Genomic DNA, 24,115 nt, shown 5'->3' with positions numbered 1-24,115 from the left:
GAAATAAATTCTAGTGTTCTTAAATTACCGTGGAAGAAAAAAGGGAAAAAGGAGTCAAAGATTAGAGTCAAAAGCAAAACGTGGCACTCTTTGTTAGTTGCCAAGTTGTTCACGACGGTCCCTTGAGAGAAAGTGGAGTTGAGTGGTGATGTGAGCATGATTCGATCTATAAAACAATCTGCTACTAAAAGTAATCTAAATCAAATTGTGTGCTAATGGAATACACCTTTAAAATAAACCGGGAAATCCATTGTATAATAAAATATCCTTTTGAAAGTCAAATTATCACTTATTTTATCTAATGTGTAAATTCATACATGATAGCTTATAGGACATACTGGAATTATATTAATTTCACCAAATTTCTATCTCCCCAGCATCACTTTTTAGTTGCCCACTTCAATATAAAACTGTGAGACTTGTTCAAAAATATTCCATGGAAAGTCTATAGTTTATATGGAACTCAGTGAAAGTAATAGAACTTATTTGATATTAATTTTCTAATAAAAATTTTGCATCTCATTCTCCACTAATCTTTTGTTGCTTATTTCCAGGAGTATTTGAAATTCCTTTGATTTTCTCTGATTTCCTTCCCTCCTCCATATAAATCAGCACATCCATTTCTAGAATTCAGTCCCTTTGGCAAAATGTTAGCTTTACGAATTTTCTCAACCAAAGAAAGCTTATTTTCTCAAAGACTAAAAATCAAATATGAATATATTTTAGATGCAAAATATTCTATTCATCAAGTTGCATTTTTGTCTTCCCTGTACCAAGTCACCGTTGATTATGCCAAAGAGAAAACTAAAGCTAGTATATGCTTGAGGATTTTTATCACCGATCAGGATTCCTGTTTGGATTCCTATCAACGATCTTGCATCATTCCATATCTTGATGAAGATGAACTTTTGCATTTTCTATTAATCACTCAATTACTTGAAATTATTTTGGATAGTAATGATTCATCAGGGAAATATTATCCTAAACTGGGGATTTTTTAAAATCATTGCATTGTAGTGATTGAATTATTTATTGGATCTAATTCTCTCCCCTCTCCTTCTGCTCCTATCCTCAGGAAATACCTTGCCAGATCCTATTAAGAAATTAAACAGGCAAATAGAAAACATTTTGGAGATGTCTCTTCTATGAAAGTTCCAGAAGTAGCATTTTTATTGTCCTTAATCCTATTGTTAAACATTATCGTAGTTAGATTTTATAAATTCTTAGAACATCATAAGAACTTTCTTTATTGATTACCTATTGTGTAGCTATGGTATTTTTCTAAAACTCTCAGACATGTTACACACCGTTTGTCAAACTCGAATATCATCTCTTACATATCTAACACAGCATGAAATGATTGTGAAGTGTTCCTTTTATTTTTGATAGATAGACCCAAAGTGTCCTTGCAGCTTATAGATGTTTTTCAATCCAATATCATGGTTGTTTTCATTTTCAAAAGCTCTTCTCAATCTCTTTTTCTGTTTTCACAGATTCATTGCTCACTGTGACATAAATATAAATCACAAATTAAGCTAATTAATATATACCTTGACAGTGAGTCAGTTTAATTTTCCCAATATATTTTCTCATACCCTCATCTTATTTAACGATAAGACCTGCTGGGTTTAAGAAATGGAAAGTCCATGATTACTTCAAGCACATATACTCTGTTTTGTTATTTAGGTAGTGAGTATACTTATTTATTTCCCAGAAATTGAGCTAAACTGTCTTTAAACATAAACTTACTTCCCCCAAATTATTTCTGCATTTCTTTTTTTTAAAAGCTTTTTATTGAAGTAAAATATACATATAAAATTTAAAATCTTTACCATTTTTTAAGTGTACAGTTAAGTGGTAATAACTACATTTATATTGTTTTTTCCCCTTCATCCCTCCTTCTCACCTACCCTTCCCAGCCTCTGGTAGACACCAGTCTACTCTCTATCTTCATGAGATCCAGTTTTTTAGCTTCCACATATGAATAAGAACATGCAATATTTGTCTTTCTGTGCTTGGCTTATTTCACTTAACATAATGGCCTCCACTACCATCCATGTTGCTGAAAATGGAAGGATTTCATCCTTTTTATGGCTGAATAATATTACATTGTGTATATATACCACATTTTCTTTATCTACCCATCTGTTGATGGGTCCTTAGGTTGATTCCATATTTTGGCTATGGTGAATAGTGCTACCATAAATGTGGGAGTGCAGATAGTGCTTCAGTACATTGATTTCCTTTCTTTTGGATATATACCCAGTAGTGGAATTGCTAGATCATATGGTAGTTCTATTTTTAGTTTTTTGAGGAACCTCCATACTGTTCTGCATAATGACTGTACTAATTTATATTCACACCAACAGTATATAAGAGTTCCCGTTTCTCCACACCCCTTGCCAACTTCTACTATTGCCTCTCTATTTGATATAAGCCCATTTAACTGGGATGAGATGATATCTCACAGTGGTTTTGGTTTGTATTTCTCTGATGATTAGTGATGTTGAGCATTTTTTATATACCTGTTGGTCATTTGTATGTCTTCTTTTGAGAAATGTCTGTCCAAATCCTTTGCCCATTTTTAAACCAGATTATTTGGGTTTTTGCTATTGAATTGTTTGAGCTCCTTATATATTCTAGTTATTAATTCCTTGTCAGATGGATGGTTTGCAAATATTTTCAGATATGGCTTGTCTCTTCGTTTTGTTGATTGTTTCCTTTGCTGTGCAAGAGCTTTATAGCTTGATGTAATCCTATTTGTCTATTTTTGCTTTTGAGCTCTTAAACAAGAAATTTTTGCCCAGACTAGTGTCCTGGAGCATTTCCCCAATGTTTTATTCTAGTAGTTTCAGGTATCAGATTTTAAGTATTTAATCCATTTTGATTTGATTTTGTGTATGGTGAGAGATAGGGGTCTAGTTTCATTCTTCTGCATATAGTTATCCAGTTTTCCCAGCCCCATTTATTGAAATGATTGTCCTTTCCCTATTGGTTGTTGTTGGCACCTTTGTTGATATTCCCTCCTCTTCAATTTTTTTTTGAAGAGTTTGAATACGATTGGTATTAGTTCTTCTTTAAGTGTTTGGTAGTATTTAGCAGTGAAACCATGGGCTTTCCTTCGAAGAGAGACTTTATATTACAGATTTGATCTTATTACTCATTATTAATTTGTTAAGGTTTTCTATTTCCTCATGGTTCAATCATGGTATATTGTATAAATCCAGAAATTTATCCATTACTTCTAGGTTTCATAATTTCTTGGCATATAATTGTCCATAATAGTATCTAATGATTCGTTGTGTTTCTGAGTTCTCAGTTATATATCTTCTTTTTCATTTCTGATTTTATTTATTTGAGTCTTCTCTCCTTTTTTCTTAGTCTAACTGAAGTGTTGTTGATTTTGTTTATCTTTTCAAAAATATAACTTTTCATTTCATTGATCTTTTGTATTGTTTTTTATTCTCAAATTCATTTACTTTTGCTCTGATCTTTATTATTTCTTTCCTTCTACTAATTATGGCTTTGTTTGTTCCGGCTTTTCTAGTTTCTTGAGGTGCATCATTAGGTTGTTTATTTGAAGTCTTTCTACTTTTTTGATATCGGTATTTATTGCTATAAACTTCCTTCTTAGTGTTGCTTTTTCCATATCCCATAGATTTTGGTATGTTGTATTTTCATTTTCATTCATTTCAAGAAATTTTTAAATTTTCTTCTTAATTTCTTCATTGCCTTGTTGGTCATTTAGGAGCATGTTGTTTAATTTCCATGCATTTGTGAAGTTTCTGAGGTTCCTCTTATTATTAATTTCTAGTTTTATTCCATTGTGATCAGAAAAGATACTTGATACGATTTATATTTTTTGGAATGTGTTCCCTACTTGTTTTTTGGCCTAAAGTATGGTCTATTCTGGAGAACGCTCCATGTGCTGATGAAAAAAATGTGTATTCTGCAGCAATTGGGTGAATGTTCTGTAAACATCGGTTAGACCTATTAGGTCTAGTGTGTAGTTTAACTCCACTGTTTCTTTGTTGATTTTCTGTCTGGATGATCTGTTTTTTTACTGAGATTGGTGTGTTAAAGTCCCCTACTGTTACTAAAGTCTACCTGTCCCTTTATATGAGCTCCTTTATATGTTATATGCTTCTTCTCTCTTGCTACTTTTAGGATTTTCTTTTTGCCCTTGACCTTTGTGAGTTTGATTATTATTGCCTTGGCATAGCCTTATTTGGGTTGAATCTGTTTGGTGTTCTCAGACCTTGTGACACCTGAATATTTATATCTTTCTCAAGTTTTGAAAAATTTTGTGTTATTATTTCTTTAAATAAGCTTTCTCCCCCTTCCTCTTGCTCAACTCCCTCTTGAACACCAGTAATTCTTAGATTTGGTCTTCTGAGGTAATTTTATATGTCTTTTAGGTGCTCTTTATTCCTTTTCATTCTTTTTTCTTTTTTCTCTTCAGACTGTATATTTTCACATCACCAGTTTTCAAACTCAATGATTTTTTCTTCTCTTGACTCATTCTGCTGCTGAGAGCCTCTACTGAGTTCTTCAGTTCAGCAAATGTATTCCTCAGTTCCAAGATTTCTGTTTGGTTTTTATCATTATTTCAATCTCTTTGTTAAATTTCCTTGATAAATTTCTGAATTGTGTTTTTGTATTATCTTGGAGATCACTGAGCTTTTTCTTAAAACAGCTACTTTAAATTCTTGGTCAGAGAGCTCACAAATCATTGTCTAGTTTGGGCCAGTCATTGATTTTTGCTTTGTCCTTTTGGGGAAGTCATGGTTCCCTTTTTGCTTTTGTTTCTTGTGGGTATATATGCCTATTTCTTTTCACTGAAGGATTAGTTATTTATTCCGGTTTTCTCTGTCCAGCTTGCTTTGGTTTTTATTGGATATATTTGCTTAGCAAATCTTTATCTCTACGTCACCGCCTCCTTTTCAGCCCTAGGTGATGCCTTAAGCCCAGGTTAGCCTCAGCTCTAGTAAATGAGTAGAGCACAGCCTGTCCTGAATGGGGGAGGTCCCAAAGGGATTATTCCAGCAGTGTGGGAAGATTAGCTAGGGGTTTGTGCCCAAGTGACCTGTGAAACATATCTCCTACAGTGTGGTGCTGCTGAATAGCCACTCTGATTTTGTGTCTCCTTTGGCTGCTTTACAGAGCACAGTTTCCAAAGCTGGGGGATGATTGTTGTCTCTGCCTGTCCTCAGGCATTTTTCTCCCTGCAAGCATTCGTGATGCTTCCTAGGGGTTAAGGCAAGGACAAGTCTCCTGCCAGGGAACCCAAGATGGTAGGAAAGCTGGTTGACCACCTCAATCTCACTTTTTCCAGTGCAGAACCATGAGTTGGGTGAAGATTTTCTGTGTGCTTGATGCTGGGCAGAATGAAGAGGAGGGCATCACAGATGTGGTAGTCCAGTTCTCCCGTCATCTGCTCAGAGTTTTTTCACTTCTCTGTGGCCCTAGGATTTGTCTCATCCTCATATTTGAGTTCTGGGTTGTTGCTCATGAAAATCTACCCACTGCAGGTTTGGTTTTGGTTTTCTGTGGGGAGGCAGTGGGGAGGGAGTGGAGCCAGCTTGCTTTTTTGCCACCATTTCAAAACTGGAATTCCCCTACTTCCACATTTCTGTTTCATTTTTCTGTAATATGTTCCTGCTTTAAGTCTTTCTCTACAGTATGGCTTAATCTACATGGAACCAAAGTTTAAACATTTTGGTGAAAAATACTTTTGGGTTTGCTGCCTATATCTCAAAAATGTCACATTCATAATAAGTCTCAATATATAATGTCTAAAACTCAGGCAGCCCACTTTCTATCACACAATGCTTGACTAAATGTTTAATCCCTGAACAATAAGGTAGTGTCATGTGTCTTGTGTTAAAATTGACTCTTAACACTTATGACAAACTCTTGGTCTGTGGCCTAATACACCCATTCACTTTAGCTATGTTTTCATTTTTGTGTGGAATATCCTACTTTTTAATTTTTATTTTCTTCAAACTAGTCTCCCAAACACAACCATTTGGTAATAATCCCTCCACTCAGCAAATGCTTACTGCGCAAGGACTAGGACTCCTGCCTGCAAATAAACCTCTTTATAATGCAAAGAGACATGTTCAAATGCAAGAAATGAAGAGTTGAAAGCAGTATGTTAGAAAGCTTTAGAGAATAATAGAGGCACAAAGAGAAAGCGAAGGTTTGATCATAGTTATATGGAAGGCTTCTTAAATGGCACATGTCGAGCAAAAGGCTTGGAGTTTTGTTCACCGAGCAGGGGGAAGTGTATTCCAGGAAGAAGGAACTGAACGAACAAAGGCAGAGAGTTCCGAAACAGCATCAGGGTTCCTGAAAGGAGCAAGATGCTCAGCACAGCTGGGGCATCAGGTGAGTGGGGTCAGGTCGTGGCTGTGGTGGTGGGAACGACAGCAAGAATGTAGTCAGCAAGAGATAAAACTGAAGAAAAAGCTGGGAGTGTGACATTGGATGCCCTGCTAAGAATTTTTAACTTTATGCCATAGGGACTAGCCATTAAAAAATTATAATAAGGAGGGTGATATGATCCAGCATGGAGGATTGCTTGAATAGCTGCATTGAGACCAGAGTGGAAGAAGGGAGAGACAGGACCAGGGTTAGGAAGACTAGAAAAGAATCTACTACAATTGTTAAGATGCTCAACAAAGGTTGTGACAGTGAGGATAGAGAGAAAGAAGTAAACAGGAGGAAGAAATCATGCCGTAGAGAACTTTTCACAGTCTGGCACATAATATATTTTACTTACTTTCCCTCTGTCTTCCCTTTCTAGAATGTAGGCTCCATGTAAGCAGGGATTTTTGTCAGTTTGGTTCACTGCGGTATCCCCAGCAACTTAACAGTACCTGGCACAGAAGAGATACTCAATAAATGTGTTCCATGAATTAACTCCATGCAGGGGGGTGAGGGTGACAAGTGTGATGCCCAGATTCCTGACTTTTAGAGGGTGCACAATGAGAGCAAGAACGTAAGCAGAGAAGCTGGTTGGCAGGCAGGTCAGAGGGGCAGAAAATAGGGGGATGGTGTCATTTTGAAAGATTTCACTTCCTTTCAACATGAGAATCAAAATCCCGTCTAGGCTAAGGTAATTTCTCCACAAGAGAGCAGAAAACAAAAGATATCAAACTGAATTTGGGGGGAAAGTACTTCTTTAACAAAATGTTTTGATGTTTGTTCTTTAGGATCTCAAAGAACACTTTAATCTTCCTGTATTCCACCGTGCTTTTTCACAAGGTCACCAACCATGTCAAACAATTCTGAGAGTTACTTTTAGGGTGCATCTTAAAAATACCAATTTATAGTAAATAAAAAATCAGGCTTTACTCAATCACCTATGAAATAGTTATATTAGTAACATCTATCTGACTCAAAATTTTTTCTATTAAAATTTACATTGGTGAGATTGATAGAGGGAGCTATTTCCCTTCCTGCTGCTCATCTTCAAATGACCCAAGAAGACAAAATGACAAACATATGTGTTTCCTAAACAGATCTCTGTGTGTTCAGCTTGAAGAGAGAGGGAAAAGGATACCATATTAGGAAACAAGAAATTTTGAGTAATTTCTGGAATTTTCAGGCAGGTATAGAAACTAGAGTTTCCAAATTATTATACGAGAAAAATATGTACTATGAAGTTAAAAGTTATTTTGGTTGCCATTCAGGATCAAAATAAACAAAGGCAGGGAACAGGAGGAGGTCCTGGGAGCAAACTCAGAGTAATGAATTAAAGAACTCCCCTAGAGTAACTAGGCCCAGAAATTCCATATCTACAAATTTTAGCCTACAGATATACTCACCCATGTGCATACACCGATCTTCAGTGCAACTGTGTTTGGCAAAAGATGGAGAATGACCCAGATGTCATTAGCAGAAGACTGGTTAAATAAATCATGGTACATACACATAATGAAACATTACGCAGGCAACAAATAATGATGCTCATCTCCCTGTGGTTGAATGGAATGGTCTCCAGGATAAATTGTCAAGTGGAAAAAGCAAAGTGTAGAATAGTGCATGAAGTTTGCTACCACTTATGTGAAAGGGAGACCTCTTTATATGTGTATAGAACATCTCTAAAACTGGTAATACTGGTTTGCTTCGTTGAGGAGCACCAGAGTACTGAGGTAATATATGCACCATTTGTGCATATATTACCTGTTCAAATATATCATATTTTAAAGGCAAGAAATAGTGTGGAAGATAAATGATAAGAAAGTCTAGAAAATAGGAAACAAAAAATAAGTTGGAAGAAATAGGACCCAAAAATCAGGAATTACAGTAAATGTAGATAGATTTTTTTTCTGCAATTAAGAGACAGAATTAGTTTTAGGGGAAAAATCTAGCCTTGCTGTTTACAAGATATGAATACATACCTCAAATGCAATGACACAGAAAAGTGACAAATGACCAGATGGAATAATATATCAGACAAATCCTAATCCCCCAAAAGTATATGTGGTAATTACAATATTATGTAAAACAACATATAATACAAAGCAACAGCATTAAATAGGAAAGGAAGATATCATATGTTGATAAGAAGTGTAATCCACAAAGAACATAGATTGTCATGAATATATTTATACATTTATAAAAAGCTTCAAAACATACTTTGTTTTCAAAGACTTTATTTTCAAGGGATAATTGTGAAGTGTATAATCATAATAGGAGATTATAACATGATTTCAGAATTCAAAAAATAACACAAATAAGAAATAAGTAAATACACAGAGGATTTGAATTAAAAAATAGTAAGTGTAATCTATTTTATATATATTGAACTCTGTATCCAGCAAATAGAGAATGCACCCTCTTTTCAAACAAAATACCGTATTTACAAAATGCTGCACAAACCAAGAAATTTTTACCTACATATCATACTCCAAAACTACTATTTTGATTCACCTCCCCACCAAGAATATTTAATACCACCTGATTTTTTGCATCTCTGCCAACATAGGGGGCTTGCTAGGAGAGGAAGACTGGTGTTTCCTGTTTGACTTCTTTTATTCTGAAGTAAAGATATAAATTATGCAATTAATATTTTTAAGCATTTTAATTTCAAATAACAAAGTTTTTGAGTCATGATGAGGATGTAGTATCTTGAGTCAACCAAGGCAAAATTATAAAATAACTTTTTTCTGTGGAGCCTCCAGTCTCCCTTTGGTGCTCCCTTTTCATCTTTTTAAGACACCCTTCCCTCCAACCAGTTTTACCCCCAGGTCCTTGGGTTCTTCAACCCCAGCATATTGGGATTGGGCATGAATAGGTGGGCAACCATTGCTCCCACATCAGCTTTCCAGAAAAACTTTAAAGCCTCGTCGTACCATAACATTGCAAACAACAATACACATGTTCATGGACCTTTCCCCAGAAATCCTTCAGAAACTCTACATTTATCTATCTTCCTTTCCCCAACCTCAAATTTAAATCTGTTGCTAGGAAAGCTTGATAATCTTTCGTTTCAGGGTAAATTTAATGTATCTATTTGCTGCCTCAGAAGAATTTCCATCTGAAATGTGATCTCTAATTATGCAGTGAAATTTAGGCATCAGCAGAACAAGTAGGTCAGATGTTTAAGGAATTCCATTTGATGCCTAATTTCTTAATTCTTTTAAACAATCAGCTCAGATGTTATCCTGATTCTCTTCAGCTTGCTACCAGCTAAGTGCAAGATACACGATAATAGCTTTCAGAGCATAACCAGCCCTGGCTTAAAGAGTTCTAATAACTTAAAGAGTTAGCCAGAATTCCATCTTTGCCTCCTGGTTCTTTCTCCAATGGACCCCAAATTTTCTTCTCAATTCAGGCATCCCTTCCTGAGTTCAGAGCATAAAATAGCTGCCTCTCAACTCCCAAGGGAATCTCTGGGAGTATCAGTAGTTGTTTGAGACAATGTCCACATGGCACCTTGGCCAAACCTATGGTTATACTGAAGCAGATTTCTGTGCAAATTTAATTGAGCTGGAACACACCCCCACCTGACAATCCTTACCAGAGATCACAACTGTGGCCCATGACCCAAACATAGTGTATAGATGGATTTTGTTTGGCTGTCTCTATTTTTAAACTTTTTGAGTTCAAATGTCTATGGAGACATTTCAGCTTGCAACATCTGCCTTAACACTACTCATCCTAGGCTCTGACCTTGGGACATAAACAAGTACAACAGGTTCAGGTAGCTCACAAGTCAGGTGCTTTTTTTTTATGTCCCCCTCCCCATTTCTTTTCCCAATATTTAAGGCACAAGACAAAAAGGTGAGAGCTATTGAATTCCAATCACAATTCTCTTTATAGCTCATTGTGTGACCTTAAACAAGTTACCTTATCTCTAGGAGGGACACTAGAAGATTTCTCAGGCAACTAATAGTTTAACAGTCTATGATTCTATGTGTCTTTTCTCCCCACTATAGTGACAAAACTTAGAATTATATATTAGTAAATCCTATTTTGTCTACTTCCTATGTAGTTGGAAATAGACAAGCACTATTATGATTGCATTTTACAGATGGAGAAACTTGACACATGAAACAGTTGAGTACAATAGTTAACACAGGGTGGATAATCAAACAACATTTTTGCTTCCCTACAAAGCTTCCTCTGACTTGGAAAATAAAGTCTTTGTTATTTTTAAGAACTATTTGGGACTTTTTCCTCTCCCTTTTTCTCTACCATTAGTTGTTACTGTTCTAGAAGTTGAAATTTATGCCAGAGGCCACATAGTTATGTTGTCTGTATATTAAAATGTCATTTTGTCAGCCACCCTCTATCTGCATCAGTCAATCCACGGACTTTGCGACAATCCCACTTTTCAAGGAAAATACACAGTCAGCCATACTCTGCCAACACTGCCATGTTCTTTTACCCTCTTACTTTGGTTGAAGTTATCTTCTGCTCTGTTAAATGGGTCTATGAGCAGCTGTGATGTGCTATGTAGGACTTTGGGACCTGGATAGCTTAACCTTATTAATTTCTCCATCTGTCTCTAATCTAAATGTTCAAATCAATGGTGTGTTGATTACATACTTATGTAGATCTATCTTTATATATATTCACATATTTATTTTATGTATTTACAAAAAATTAGCAACAGTGGAAGGTAACATATTTGAAAATATACATCTCTATGCTTGACACATATGAAAGCCCCAAAATCATAGTTTTTTTTTTTTTCATTGGGGAAGAGGGCTTTCTTTGTCCATTCAGGCTGCTATGACAAAATACCAGAAACTGAGTGGCTTACAAACAACAGAAATTTATTTCTCACAGTTCTGGAGGCTGGGACGTCCAAGACCAAGGCACCACAGATTCAGTGGCTAATACGGACCATGTTTATGTTTAGGGTCCATAAAGGGCAGCTTTGAGCTATGACCTCATACGGTAAAAGGGGAAAATCAGGTCTCTGAGGCCTCTTTTATAATGATCACTAATCATGACCTAATCATCTCCCAAGGTCCCCAATTCCTAATACCATCACATTGATCATTTGGTTTCAGCATATAAATTTCAGGGGGGGACACAGGTATTCAGACCATAGTGGGGGTTACGTAGTTATAATCATGATCAATGCAATTATAAGAGGTCTCTGTTTGGAAGTTAATGAGGCATCTTCCTCTTAAAGAATTGCAGAGCCTTCTCATTAGGTTCTTGTTCTGTGTGCTTGCCCTGTGGTTACGAATCTACTTTATAGATAGTAACAGGGTCTCTGTTCAGATGCGGTCTCATTGACTTAACTTCTTTTGGGGGAAAAATGCATTGCTAATGGTCACCTTGTCTCAAATTGCAGATTACGGTATTTCGGATGGGATCAGAAGGACACCAGGACATTGATTTAGCTATCCTGACAGCTTTACTCAAAGGTAAAAGAGTTTCTGTGTCCAGAGAGTGCAAAAATAATTTAAATGGATTAACAAACAGCAATGTATGTCTTTTAATAGTGGATATAATCCCAAATGATACTATGACACATTAAGTTACTGATAACATAAGGACCTCTCCTCTAAGACCCTGTTACTGCTATTAAATTCTCCTAGAACAGATCTTTTATAGTGTGACTCAATTTTACAAGATTTACATATACTACAATTCAAGTTATGTCCATTGAATTATAAACATATATAAAGAAAAAGGCTGACATATATGTAAGGCACAGGTTACCTGAGGTTATTTAATAATAATTATTACCCTACTTTCAAAAACCATTTGATATGGCATATGTGTGGGCATGTGTGTGTGTGTATGTGTGAATATACACAAACACACAATACATTAACAATGGAAAATCAAACACCATTAAGAGGAAGGGAGAAAGAAATGAACAAAAAAAAAAAAATAGGCTACTGTCCTTGTTATAGTTAAGCACCAAATTTAACTCTAAGCTTCCTGGAAGTCAAGACAAAAATGAAAATACCCTGTATTGTAGGATGTTTATTTATAAGGTGAGTATTTTCCTATTCTCCAGTCCCAATATTACAAAGATGTCTTACTACATGTCCTCATCCTTGGAGCCATATCCAAGAGCAGTTTCCTGTAGTTTCCTCAGGTCAAATCCCATTCTTAATGTGCCTTAATGAGTATATTACACTCAGCTAATAATTTTCAGTGTTAAAATAAACAAGAGGAAGTTGCCCTGCAGTACTAAAATTCAAATGGAAGTATAAAACAAAACAAATCCACAAATCTTGCTGAATGTGGCTCTGGGTTAGAAATGTCTCTTACATTCTCCCTTAGCCCGTAGTCTGTCTGCTGCGGCATTAGCACATGGTTGTTCACTACCTGCTTGTGGTCTCCCTAGATTATAAACTCTATGAGGGCAAAGAATGTATCTTGTTCACAACTACATCCTCAGCACTTGGCACAATGCTTAACACTGACAGCATTCAATCATTTTTTAATAAATGAAGAAATGAATGATTTTTCAGTGATTCAGTGACAGATTCAGCATTCCAAAATTAAAACTCAGAATAGTAACTCTTTCATTCTATTTTCCAGTCTACATACTCTTCATCCACTATTAATATTTTCTTCAGGCCTGATCATGTGGTAGCCACTGTGCTAAGCTATTTATAGATACTGTAAACATTGACTGTTGCAACAACTATATAATGTAGGAGCTATTTTTAATCTCCATTTTATGGATGGGGTAAGTGGAGCTACAAGAGGTGGTAACTTGCTAAAGGTTACAGGGCTAATTAGTAAACCTGGACTTAGGTCCAAGTATGTCTAACTCTTCACTATACCACACGTGACCCCTTTGACAATAGTAGTTGTCTGTTGTCTCCACCCACTCACCAAATTCACATAGGCACATTCATTCAAAATCCTCATTGCATTTCAGGAGGTTCACAATCCCATGAAGTGTATCATGTGTCCCAGATTGAGAACCTCTTCTCTAAAGCATTTCATTCCCGTGAACTAAAAAATACAAACACTGGGCAGAAGAATTAAGGGACCAGGGACTATGCATGGGCTGAACCACAAAGCCTACCATGGGCTCCACTCTCCCCTTATCAGAGACAAAAATAAAAATTTGAGGCAAGTAACTCTATGATATTTGCTATTCTCATATAAAGATTTTAAAAAGTAATTATGTTGGTGACTAACATTTATTAAGGGCTTGCTATGTGCCAAATACTCTGTTTGATACATTCCATATATAAATTTGTTTATTCTTTACAATAGTTCAATTGTTATAAAAATTGTTCAATTTTTACAAGCCCCATTTTACAGATGAGAAACTTAAGGTACAAAGCAATTCAGTAACGTGCCCAAGATAAGTTGGCCAGTAAATGGTAGAAACGGTCTGACTGCATAGTCCTCGCTTACATACAACACCCAGGTGTCTCTATCTCATTGGTAATAAGAAATGAAACATCACTTTTGTGACCTTGGCAAAACTAATGGCAAATGGAGAAGTGATTGAATTGTTGCTAAAAACACATTGTTCATCATAATATCTTCTGTTGAAAATATTTTCTTCCTCTTTCACTAATTTGTGAGACTTTAAATTGTGTTTCATCTTTGAATCAGTCTCAGAATTTATTTGTTGTATTATAGAATAGTTGTTTTCCAACTTTTTTGAACATGACACACCACATATACATATAAAGTACATTAAATAATATTTACATTGACAATATGTGATGAAATTGGATATTTTCTATTCTAATCTGTTCTGTTCTTTTTAACGCTGATTATATCCCACTAAATTGATTTCATGATCCACTAATGGGTCATAACCTACAGTTTAAAAAACACTGCCATAGAAGATTAAAGAAAATTATTATTGCTCTAAGAAATTAACATTTCTAATCACTATAATGAACATTATTTATGCAGCAGTTGATGCTAATGGGAATTTATGCCGTTAAAAGATTATGATATGCCAATTCTATTTTGTGAAGGCTTTTAAATGCTCTCAAATGTTGACCCAGTTGATTTGTGAAGGGTATCAAGCATAATACATTTGCTGACTTCTTTGGAGGCCAAGAGCATACTTCTATCAGTTTCAGATTCTTCAGTGTGTTAAATTATTCTTCCTGTGTGTGTTTTTTTTTAATTATGCTTGTGCATGTAACATGGCTTAATATTTAAGATTTATAATTATATTTAGTTTTCAATTATCTAATGCATGGAGAATCTTTGTACAGTTCAGTTTTTATTCCGAGAAATCTGAGAAAGGTCTGGGAAAAACCAAAGGCTAGGAGGAGAGAGCTACCCACTGGTCCATACATCCAAAGGCCAAAGACAGAAAATCAGGAGGCTGTGAGAAAAATACATCTTTTCTGCTCCTTGCTTCTAATTCCATTGGCTTTGATTTTCTTTGGGAGCTGCATATTATGTATTAGAGAGTACTGTTCATGTGATACAGACTTATTAGGTGTCTGTTCAGAAATGAAGAAAGAAAGGAGACAAAAAGAATGTTGTGTCAGAGATTTAAAAGACCCATAGTTCCTTCAAATGGTGACCTGGGGTAGCATTTGAGAATAATCAATGTCATATTTGTCCCTCACACTAAGGTGACTGCTTGACAAGGGTGGTGGTCCGACACCAGAGACTGTGGACCCTCCTCCTCCATCAGCCCTCTCACACCCCTGCCACACACACCCTGGAAGCCCCAAATACAGGATGTCCAGTTATCTTTGAATTTTCAGACACAAAACAAATAATGTTTTAGCATAAGGATGTTCCAAATGTGACATACTTGTGCTAAAAAGAATTGCTCATTATTTACCTGAAATTTGAACTTCACTGGGAGCCCTGATTCTTTCTTTGCTAAATCAGGCCACCCTACTCAGAGGAGATCTGTCACCAATGTAGGGGCAGAAAGGGGGTGATCCCTTTCCTCCTCAACATAAGGATCATGGCCAACACCCTTCTAATAAAGACAGGTTCAAGAGAAAAGTGTAACAAATGTATTTGATCATAGTTTTCCATGACACAGGCGCCTTCCAAATGAAGATCCGAAGATGCAGGGAAAACTATCCATTTTTATGCTTAGGTTCAATGATGCATGGGCAGCTGTGTAGAAATATGACTGGACAAAAAATTGTTTGATCTAATTAATGCTAATAGACTCAGTGGGGAAACTCGGCGAGGCCTGTTAAGATTCTTCTTGGCCCCTCGGTGTAGCATTCCTTCCTTCTGGGTGTGCGGTAAGGGCCCTCTGGAATGAGAGTCTTAATTTCTTTATGACCAGCTGTTATACAGAAAGGGGGTGGAAGGAGAGGAGGAAGGTTAGAGTCATATTTTTAGGTTTTATGGCTGGCTTTGGGAGAAAAGGTGTTCTGGTTTCTATGACGCACCTTGGGGAAGAGAGATTCCAGTTTCCATGGCTTGCCTTGGGAGAGAATGAGGCACAAGAGGAAGGAGGGCAGGAGAAACTCAGAGAGAAACTTTGCTTCTGAGGCCTTCAGTTTATGGTACTGTTTTCTGAGCCCCAACACCATTAATACTTCTAGACCTCAGACACCTCGAGAGGGCCTATGGGAAGAGTAACTCAAGAATCTAGGGAAGTTCCTGATTCCCTCTATCTGCCTCCTCCTCTCAGCCCTGCCTTAATCCTAGCAGCCAGGGAAGACTTCCACTGGAAAGGACCCCAGACTTATTTTAATAAACTGTTTGGTATTTATAAACCTGCTTACTTCGTTTTCTGGAAAGCATTTTAAAAGAGCTAAAAGAGAGCTCAAAAACAATATGCTCCTTCTCAAAACTATGAAGGGGATCAAAAACAAGGGGAAATCTGAAACATTGTCACAGCCTAGAGGAACTTAAGGAGACATAATGACTAAATGTAAAGTGGTTTCCCGAATGGGGTCCTGGTGCAGATAATAAAAGGGCAGGCAGGTATTAGGTTAAAAACTAAGAAAATCTGAATAAAGTATGGACTTTAGTCTTTAAAAAAAAAAAGTTAAGAAAAAATAAGAAAGCTATGTTATCATATATTATGAATCTGAGCGGGAGACATATAATCAAAAACCTCCACAATTCTTTCATATTAAAAAGACATAAAAGGAGATAGCAATTTATGGAATTCATTGTAAAGGTCAAGTACATATATATTCAAAGGACCTGACAGGTACAGCCAATATCTACATAAAGTATCTGTATAAATCACATAGATATGAATAATAGCTGATCACTGTTGATCTAAGAAATGACTATAAATACCACTGGGAAATCTAAGCAAGAGATAAATGAATGTGGAACGAAGACAAAAAATTGTATGAAATCAAATTTCCCCTATGGACTTTTACAATTATTTCATAAATAATTATCTAGTCCCTATCACTTTATTTGATGTGTTTCTGTTCCTCAGACATAATTGATGCCATCAATAATTAATCAACTAATTAATTACTTCTAGATACTGACATGGAGACAACTTCTAAGATAAGCATTTTGTAAATTTGTTCAAAGTGTAAACAGAAAGTTCAAAATAAAAATTGAAATGCAAAAAGAGTAGTCTATATGGTCTATATGACATTAGAAAAGTTTTAAGAAAGCATACTGTTGATTAGATTAGGTAACACAAAACATTGAAAATCACGATGTTTGGAGTCATCTTCCTTTAAAATTGTATCTTTAGGGGAAAAAAAATGAATGCAAAATAAAGGTGGATAAAATCTTTTTTAAAAAAACAATACATTTTGAAGTTTTGAAACTACTTCTGAATGCATATCCCCCAGCTCTGTTAACTAGAAAATGGGGAGTTATTATCACAAACTAGCTCTGACATCAATAGGCAATTGGTTTTGCTACGTAACTCATCTTATTTTTAAAAATAACTTAATCAAACCCTAGTAAAACAAAACTTTTGGCATATGTTCTGACATAGTTTACATCCGATTAATTCTATGCATCAGATAGATCTCATAAGCAATTAACTCGTCCTAGAGTGTTTGCTGAGAAGCTGCCTTGCTTCAACTCTGATGATTCATTAATGGGTTTTATGGGAATTTATTATGCCTTGCTTTGAAAATAAAAACATTTCTAATTATGTGTACAATCTTTGCTGCCTCTCTTTCCTGTGAGTAGGCAGTTTGATATATTGCATGCTTTCTTTTTAATGTTGTTATTTTCTTAACCTGGTATTATTTCAATATCCTTAATAAGGCCAAAATATGAGAGATCCTTGTTAACATTTTTATCATTTATAAGAGATGTAAAGTTACCATACATCTTAAATAATGTATAAAGGGAAGCAGATGAAATTTTGCCCTAAAGAGACCTACAAAATCAAGATTTGTGACATTTTCCATCTCTCTTAGGCATAAAGGCACCTGGGGACCTTGCTGTGTGAGGTAAACTGTAGGCAAATAGTGAAGTATTCCAGTTAGGGACTAAACTTACCAGATAAGGTTCACAATGTAGAGTCTTTCCAAAAGTATTTATTAAGCCTTTCTCTGCTTCAGTCTACTTTGCTATTCCTGTAGCCTTTGACTCGTCAATCAAGCCTCCCCAAAAGCAATTGTTTTTTTGGTGGTCCCTTTTACCCCTTTGTTCAAGTTGTTAACTTAGATGTCACAGAGCAAATCAGTCACCAGAAGTTGCAGTCCAAGCATGAGTCCCCCAAAACCAATGTCTGCCACCTACCCCTTGTTACTGCCTCATCCCAAAGCCACCTGGAAGCTACAATACCCACTTCCACCTTGCTACCCCCCATGCATCTTACAGACTAGGAAACCGAGGCCAAGGAGTCTAAAAGATGTTAAAGGTTATTTGGCAAATCAGTGGTAGAGCCAAAGCTGAAATTCAGGTCTCTTCATTTCTATTGAATGTTCTTTACAAGGCCTTGGGGGATCCAAGATTTCCTGGCTTTTCATTGCCATGGAGGTGTCAGGCATCCGCACCTGTGGCTCCAGAAGGATCTCGAGTAATAAACAGATCTGTATGTCTTCTCCCCTAAAGCACTTCCCAGTTGCCCTCTGCTGCCAGAAGACCTTAGTTGCATACACAGTATTTTAGTAGGGAGAGTGACATCAGCAAGACTGTGGAATAGAAGACCCCCCATATCACTCCCCCGACAAAAGTACAACTAACAACTCTTCAAAGACAAGAATACCACCATGAATTCACCAAAACTTGGGGGAGAAGTGGGGAAAAAAGAAAAACCTAATATTTTAGTGCGGAAACTAGGATGCCCACAATTTTACCTAATGTATTGGCAAAAATAAGTGTGATCTGACACTTGTTTTATTTTTCAAATTTTAGACCATCAGTGGAATATTGCTGCAACTGGGATTTTTTGTTAGGCACAGGTGACAGAAGAATGCAATAAAAGAATTTAAATCTCTTTAATCTCTTTTGTTTGTAGAATGCTTTACAATTCACAAAGCATTTTTTACGTAGGTTTTATCATCTAATTTTCACAATAGCTCTGTGGAATGGTTACCAGATAATTTATCTTGAAACTGGCACTTCCTTGGCATGAAAGTGTGCGGTATTAATAATTATGCCAGAACACCAGATTAAACCAAGAATAGCCAGGCAAACTAGGAGACATAACCACCCTGGTTACAAACCCTACCTTCCAACCGGGAAGTTTTTGAAGGGAAAGTATTATGTCTTCTTTACCTTTGTATCCCAACAACCAGCAAAACATCTGACAAATGGTAGGAATAAATACCATTAAATAAATACCATTGATTAATAGAAGTGAGATTGGATCCAGGTCCAATCAACCACTAGCCAAAGCTGTATAAACAACCCAGATGTAAGCCAGGCCTCCTTACCCCTTGGAATGTCATGCAGGTGAGCTCCAACCTCTCCAGTCAATGACCCACAGAAATGTAAATCCTACGTCCACCTTGGGATTTCCACAAGTTCCTGAAACACTCAGGTTCTCTTGATCACCTTTGCCTTCAGCTCCCTGAGTCCATATGTGTCATTTCTTTTGCTCATCACAGAAACCAAAATGTAAAACTTAACCCTCTTACAGTTTCAAAAAAAAAAAAAACAAAACAAAATTTTTTTATACAAAGCATTTAATAAACATAGAATTTATTTATTTATTTATTAAATGTAGGGAAGGATAGAAGAGAGGTTTATTTCTCAATAATGCAAACGTCTAACAGAACAGCAGGCAACTCCAATGTGGACATCTTTCAGCTACTTCACACAGGGGACTTGTCACAGACGCCTCACCCATGACTTCCCTAGTGTCATGCTATCTCACGGCCACACCACCCCCACCACTCCTCCCGTTATTTGCTGCCCTTTAAATGTGCAACGAACTCCTCTCCTCCTTTCAGATAGAGCAGTTCATCCCTGCTCTCTCATACTTTGGCCCCTGCCCTCAAGGTTCTTCTACTGTAAGCACTTTTGCAAGGTACTTTTGCAAACAAAGACAGTGCCCTTCCCGAGCAGAGTCCTGGTGCCAATTCACAGGAGAGAGTGATTTCTTTAGCTCTATCCATGTAGGTGGTAAGTGAGAGAATGGGGCCTGGGTTCATGTCTCTCCTCAGAAGGTGAGAGTGCAGTATTCTTTGTTCCCGGGCCACAACTACCAGCAGAAAAGATGCGACAGGTAGACTCAAGTGCTTGCAGGGACCAGGAACAGCAGGGTTTCCAAGTCTGAGGTCTTAGATAGGCTACTCCTACCAGATTTTCAAGGTTATGACTATATCCTTGAGACTGTCTCACTGGGGAATTTTAAAGCTGGTTAGAACCACAAAGATCTGGGAAACAGAGAGGCTTCTGCTGGTATTTGGAGAAAAAGCTAGAATCCAGGTCTGCAGATACCCAGGTCCATTATTCTTCCCCTACACAACCATGCAGCCATTTCTGATGACAGATGTGGTCATCCCTGGCCCCTAGTTACACAGAAGCTGAACGTCCTTCCACTCTGTGACTTGCTCAGGCTCAGAACTGGCAGGGGAACGGAGCTCTCCCCACTTAGTGATCTACACGTCAAATTAACTGTGAATCCAAAGCTTCTGAGTAACTTTCAGCTTGCGAAGAACTCATCACCACTGATTGCCCAGCAGGGCTATGGAGTCACACTTCTTCCTTCTTGACTTGCTTGAGGGCAGTGAATCAGCTTCATTCATTAAATGAATCATCACCTAGTCAGAATTACATAATCATGCAGCTTGGCAACAGCACAATTCTGAAATGAGTAGCTTACATTAATAATAAAAATAATGACAATAACAATAGTAAAACTGACATATAACAATCACAACTAATACAGAACTCACTATGTTTTGTCGGTATTAGCTAATTTAATCCTCATAGTACCACAATGGGACAGGTACTATCAGTATCATCTATTTTACATATGAGGAAATGGAGGCACAGAGAGGCCAAGTATCCTGGCCAAGGTCACACAGCTAGAAGTTGATGGAGTCTGAACATGAACCTGGGTTGTCTCAGTCCAGAACATTTTCTCTGTATTCTGAGAATCTATGGCCCTGACTATTAAGGACATGCCCCCATTTTTGACATGTTTTGGACAGTCAATGATGACTAAAGTTTTCTTGGTACAGGAAAAAGTACAGACAGACTGTCAGATAAATATGGCCCACTGAACACAAGAATCTACTATTATTCTCCTGTGAATGCATATAAAACAAGACTGAGACTTCTTTATTAAAAGTATTGGGGCAGAAACTAAAATATTTTGTGCTCACCAAACTGATTTCTCTTCTTGCATACTGGAAGACTAAGTATCCCAGCCTCCCTTGCAGAGAAGTTGGGACTATGTGACTGTGCTTCAACCAATGGGACTGGGGCAGAAGTGGCGCCTGCCATTTCCAGACCTGGAAGACGAGGAGCAGATGGAAGGGTAGAAAACAGCAGACCAAAAAGACCAAACGGAATACTGAGCTGTTATCAAGCTGACTTACACTTCAAAGTGCCCAAAAGGCCCAGAAACTGGGGCTTCCAGAAACTCAAATAAGGAGAGTAAAGGGAGGAAAAATATAAAAGAATTTGCTAAGTCTTTTTAAAGAAGCAGCCAGAATGCCATATGCTTTCCTCTACACCCCAAATCCTGCTCCAACCAAAAAGTAAAGATTTATTCTCTGAAGAGGGGAAAGCAGATTTTCTCCTCTAGCGGACAGCGGGTGCAAAGCGAGGGCTGGGCTACAGTACTGAAGAGGGGTGGGTGGGAAGGCAACCAAATCAGCTAATGCACATCAGATAGTGGGGCCCCAGCCCTCTTTCCCTACTTGGTTCCCAGTATTCCGGCAGAGAGGTCTCTATCCTCCAGGCAGGAGACTGGAAGATGCTTTTCTGTAAACTTTGATCCTCTCGAGAAAAAAGAACTAAAGATACTACATGAAAGATTTCCCATCTAAGAAACCCAACCAGTTTGTCTTACCATGAAGTTTACAGTTGATAATCTCCACTCAATGCTCTCAGGGCATCCAATCAGCACTTTAGTGCCTCCCTCTTAAATATGAGCAGATAACCAAGGTTTATCAGTCACACGGGAAAGACACCTAATAGAGATTGACACAAACAGAGATGCAACTTGGAGCAAACAGAGCTATGTAGGGAGAAGAAAACTTCACCACCAAAACTATGATTAATAGCCTCAGAGAAATCAAAGAAAATATTTCAACCATTAAAAAAGAACAGGCCGGGTGCGGTGGCTCACGCCTGTAATCCTAGCACTCTGGGAGGCTGAGGCAGGAGGATGGCTTGAGCTCAAGAGTTCGAGACCAGCCTGAGCAAGAATGAGACCCCATCTCTACTAAAAATAGAAAAGTTAGTAGGGTGCAGTGGTGCCCTCCTGTAGTCCCAGCTACTCAGAAGGCTGAAGCAGGAGGATTGCTCGAGCCCAGGAGTTTGAGGCTTCACTGAGCTATGGTGATGCCACTGCACACTAGCCCAGGCAACAAGAGCAAGTCTCTGTCTCAAAAATAAATAAATAATAAAATTTTTAAAAATAAGAAAAGAACAGAATCCTATAAAACATCTAGTTCATTTAAGAACTAAAAAGAGTTACTGGTAATTAAAAATAGAATAGCACTAAAGAAAAGAATTAATGAAATAATTAAAAGATAAAATTGAAAAGCTCTTCTAGAAAGTATAAAAAGAGACAGAAAGAATAAATGAAAAAAAGAGAACAGAAGGTAGGAAATCATCAATGCAATAATTCCTCAGAACTCCAAGCGTAGGTTTCTATAGAATCCTGCTAAAAGAAAAAAAAAAAAACAATATGGAAGATGCAGATGTTTTACTTACCCCGCTATGTAAATGAATTTCTTTTTGTTGTGTCACAAGTAAGTAGAACAACCAATAGAATGTTTTTCTCTTTTTATCCCTCAGTCTTACATTAGTAACATGTTTCCCAGCTTTGCATACTGAGCATGAAACAGGAAGGCTTTTGTAAAGCTCTTTGTTAACAGGTCAATGGGAAACTTGTGAAGTATTGGCTTATTTAATTGTAGAAAGGGCACAATAAAGAGTACACATCCATTTAGGTAGATTGGAAAAAAGAAGGAAACAGCATGGTACTTCACAATGTTATTAATCATAAGCCATATAATTTCATCTGTCCTTTCTGTTTGCATATGTTGTTAGGACATGAGGAAATAGTGGCAATATTTACTGCAGAAACTCCTGGCAAACATCCCCAGGGAGACAGGGTACCTATTTAAATATCTGACTTTTTGAGGTTTTTATATAGCTTTGGTCGGTAAAAGTCTAATACCCTAGCTCTGGAAATTAGGAATATTTCTTCAAAGTGAGTGAGAGCTTACGCAGAAAATGCAAACTCAATAAATAAAAGGAAAAACCAAACACAGCTTAATTACCACCTCCTGCCATCCCTAGATCCAGTGGCCAGGAAGTGAAGGGACTCAGGGGAGAAGAAGAGTCCAGCTCTCACTCCAGGTAGGGAGCAATTCTGAGAGAAGAAGTGGCTTTTGATCATCCCTGGGGAGCCACCAGCCAGCTCTGACCAGTCAGGACAGGTACAACAATTCTAACAGCAGCTTGCATCAGGTGCCACCAGACAATCGTGAGCACCATCCTGGTACACCAGGCAGCGTGAGGAAAGTGCCAGAGGTACTTCATTAATTGGACGTGGTTATAGCTTTTAAGGAAAATATCCAATGTCTATGGCCAAGGCTGCCCAGGCAAAAATACACAAGCAATCCTCTCAAATTAAGTTCCTACAAAATAATCACATTCTTACAATCCAAACATAGCCTCTGTGTCTAAATTCAGACACTTGCATTGCAACAAATTTACTTCATCTTGTTTATATCTGAGCTTCTGCAAGTTTCAACTCACCTAGGGGAGTGTCCACAGCGAAAGCCTCAACAGAAGGTAGCATTTGACTGACTCCCTAAGCTCTGTCGGAGAACCACTCCTAATACTCATCAGCAATTCTTATACGTGTGTGTGCCCTGGGTGATTCAGGCACTATCTGTACTTAATTCTGAAAACTACTGCTTCACTATACAGTAAGCATCTTTTTATGAAAATTCAGTGACACCTAATCATTCACATCGACCACAGTAGAAACCAAAATAATAACCCGGCTGGTAACTGTTCTCCATCCAGAAGTGTCTGCATGGCAATGGCATTATTAACCTGCTAAATTTATTAAATTGTGATTATTCAC

The 24,115-nt window shown here is 37.3% G+C and overlaps 1 protein-coding gene across 1 annotated transcript in view; it reads left to right on the top strand.

Moving 5' to 3' along the window:
• The window catches only part of TRPM3 (transient receptor potential cation channel subfamily M member 3), a 504,274-nt gene that overhangs the window by 368,174 nt on the left and 111,985 nt on the right, over positions 1-24,115 (top strand). Inside the window, exon 10 of the mRNA XM_045563926.1 lies at positions 11,822-11,894. Within this exon, the coding sequence (XP_045419882.1) occupies positions 11,822-11,894 (73 nt within the window). The remainder of the gene's footprint in view (positions 1-11,821; positions 11,895-24,115) is intronic.

Source organism: Lemur catta, chromosome 10 (assembly GCF_020740605.2).
Source record: "Lemur catta isolate mLemCat1 chromosome 10, mLemCat1.pri, whole genome shotgun sequence".
NCBI classification, from domain to species: domain Eukaryota; kingdom Metazoa; phylum Chordata; class Mammalia; order Primates; family Lemuridae; genus Lemur; species Lemur catta.
The sequence above is the reverse complement of the archived record's forward strand: the minus strand, read 5'-3'. Positions and strand labels throughout refer to the sequence as shown.